Consider the following 2447-nt stretch of genomic DNA (forward strand, 5'->3'; position numbering starts at 1 on the left):
TCCGGCCTCCCCGGCAGCCTCCTGCTAAGGCCCTCCTGGCACCGCCTGCCGCACAGCCAGGACAGTGCAGGGATGCACCAACTGCTCACTCTGCTTTGATACCGCATGCCCAAATTTCAACTGCCTCATCAAGCACTCCAATTCAGCAGTGAGATCTTTTACAAATGGAACTAACAAGTTCCTAAACAGTAACAGAAAGGTGATGAACAACTCCACGGCTCTGTGTGTGTATATGTATGTGTGTGTCTGTGTGTGTGTCTGTGTGTGTGTCTCCCTGTGCACACTCGTGCACTGACACACCCCAGGGGCCCACCATGGGATCTCTACCCAGTGTGTTAGGAACAAGGAAAAAGATACCATTTTTTCCCCAAGACGGCAAACACTGTGCAGACAGAAGTGGCACTCTGCAGTGACACAGGTCACATCTGACCCACCATTCCTTTTCCCTTGAGCTGCCGCTCTGTTTTTCACAAGCTGAGGTGCTGGCCAGTGTTGCTTCTGTCAGACCCAGGGAAGGAGGGTATCTGACTGCACAATGGCTCAGCAAAGCCTGCCCCCACGGCAATCCTTACAGTAACTCCCTGCCTTTAGGGGCAGAAATCCCCAAAACAGGCCCTGATTGACGCTTTTTTAGCCTTTTAAGGCACCACTTCTATCTTCCTGTTTACATTGCATTTACCTGTTAAACTGTATTGTGCCATGTATTTTGTGTGTAGATCGCCATTGTTATTGCTGCTCCATGTCACATGCATCATTCATGCAAACAGTGACTAACCTGCCACGGTAACAATGCTAACAGCTGTATCCAGCGGTGCTCTCCACCTGCAGCACGGCACTTGGCCATTCTGCTGTTTCCAACACTTGCCTTACCTTAGTCTCACCTCTTCATCCTTTTGAACAGCACCAAACTTCATCCCGGGAAAATAATCAAAATTCCCGTTACCTCCCACTCTACGACATGCAACTCCCTCCCCTTCAGCCCTCTCATCCTTTTATGTGGCCTTCATGTTGCATGGTGCACAGACAGTTCCCTGGAGTTCGTGAGACTGTGACCTGCTGCCATCCTGTTTAAAGTAAAGCATTTGCTCCCGTGGCTCTTCCCAAGTGCCACAGACAGGAAGCTGAGTGGATGCAGGAGATAAATGCTGACAATCAAAGTGATATTTTCCTGAGGAGCAGCAATCAAAAATATTTGATCTGGTTTCACTATCAGAGGTGCAAACAGCAGCTCTGCATCCTCAGCAGCATTTGGGGGAGAGGCCCCTTTTTCAGTGGCCAGAGATGTTCCAGGAGAAAGGATTGTCCGAGAAACATATTTCCTCACCTTCTTCTTCTGTGAAAGGTGTCATTGGTGTGCAAGTGCAAAGCTCTAGGAAGCAACTTGCATGGACATTATTGCCAGCCTCTGCTGTTACAAACAGCTGGGTCTGAGAGCGATGTGTGTGCCTGTGACAAGAGTTTACCCTGCACGAGGCTGTGTTCCTGCTCTCCACCTGAGCACACACCACATCCAGTACCCCTCCCTCCGCCTCCGCCAGCCCTGTGCCAGTGCTGCGCATCCAGGCTGGTGCCACGCCCCTTTCGCCACCCGGATCGCCCGGTGTGTCGCCCTTCCCGCCGTGCCACTCTGGTGTCGCTCTGCTCCCCCCCAGGCCGTGTCCCGGCCCCTGGCCGGCCGTGCGCCACACACCCACCTGGTCTCCTTGCTGAGGCCGCATCAACGAGACTCTGTCATACTGGCGCCGCAGCAGCGCCCACAGCGCATCCAGCCGGCCCTGCGGGGACACGGGGGCTCAGTCAGAGGCAGCAGCACCCCCACCCGCACGGGGGCTTGCCCTGGAGCCAGGCAAGCAGAGCTAAGGCTGGCCTGCGTCCCCTGCAACCACTGCGGTGCTGCTCCTGCCCACCTGGAGTGCCCGGGGAGCAGAGCCAGTTAGGAGCATCCCACACTGCACAGATGGCTCCAGACCTTGCCTGTGTGTCTGGACATCACGGCTTCAGGGCTTTCTGGGGGTCAGAAAGGAGTGGCAGGCACTTGGGAAGACAGCAGTGTCCAGTGTCCCAGCTACACCTGGGTGTTTGCAGCTCTTAACACCTCAAGGCAAGGTATTTACAGACCTACCTTCTGCCTGTAGGCAGTGCTTGTGCTCTCCTGGCAGGTGACTCAGAGCACCATCCATATGAGCCAGATAGAACAATTTGCTTTTTATCAGAATTCTTGCATTACATTGGTTTATGTAATTTTTTGCTTTTCTTGGTTTGTCATGACAATGTGTGTTTAAAACTTAATGTAGCAGCTATAAACTGTGCAGTTTTGGGTTTAATTAGCTCTACTAAGCCAACAAAGCCCCCATAGATTTTAATGCTCTCACTGTACAATATGTCCCTTTTTAAGGGGAGGCAAACAGAACGTGGCAGTAATGATCAAGTATTGCATTTAGGGCTAC

At 52.5% G+C, this 2447-nt stretch overlaps 1 protein-coding gene across 1 annotated transcript in view; it reads right to left on the bottom strand.

The window, feature by feature from the left end:
- ANTXR2 (ANTXR cell adhesion molecule 2) overlaps positions 1 to 2447 on the bottom strand; it is a 73409-nt gene that overhangs the window by 23273 nt on the left and 47689 nt on the right. Inside the window, exon 14 of the mRNA XM_031066376.1 lies at positions 1695 to 1775. Within this exon, the coding sequence (XP_030922236.1) occupies positions 1695 to 1775 (81 nt within the window). The remainder of the gene's footprint in view (positions 1 to 1694; positions 1776 to 2447) is intronic.

Source organism: Geospiza fortis, unplaced genomic scaffold (assembly GCF_000277835.1).
Source record: "Geospiza fortis unplaced genomic scaffold, GeoFor_1.0 scaffold11, whole genome shotgun sequence".
In the NCBI taxonomy this organism is placed as follows: Eukaryota; Metazoa; Chordata; class Aves; order Passeriformes; family Thraupidae; genus Geospiza; species Geospiza fortis.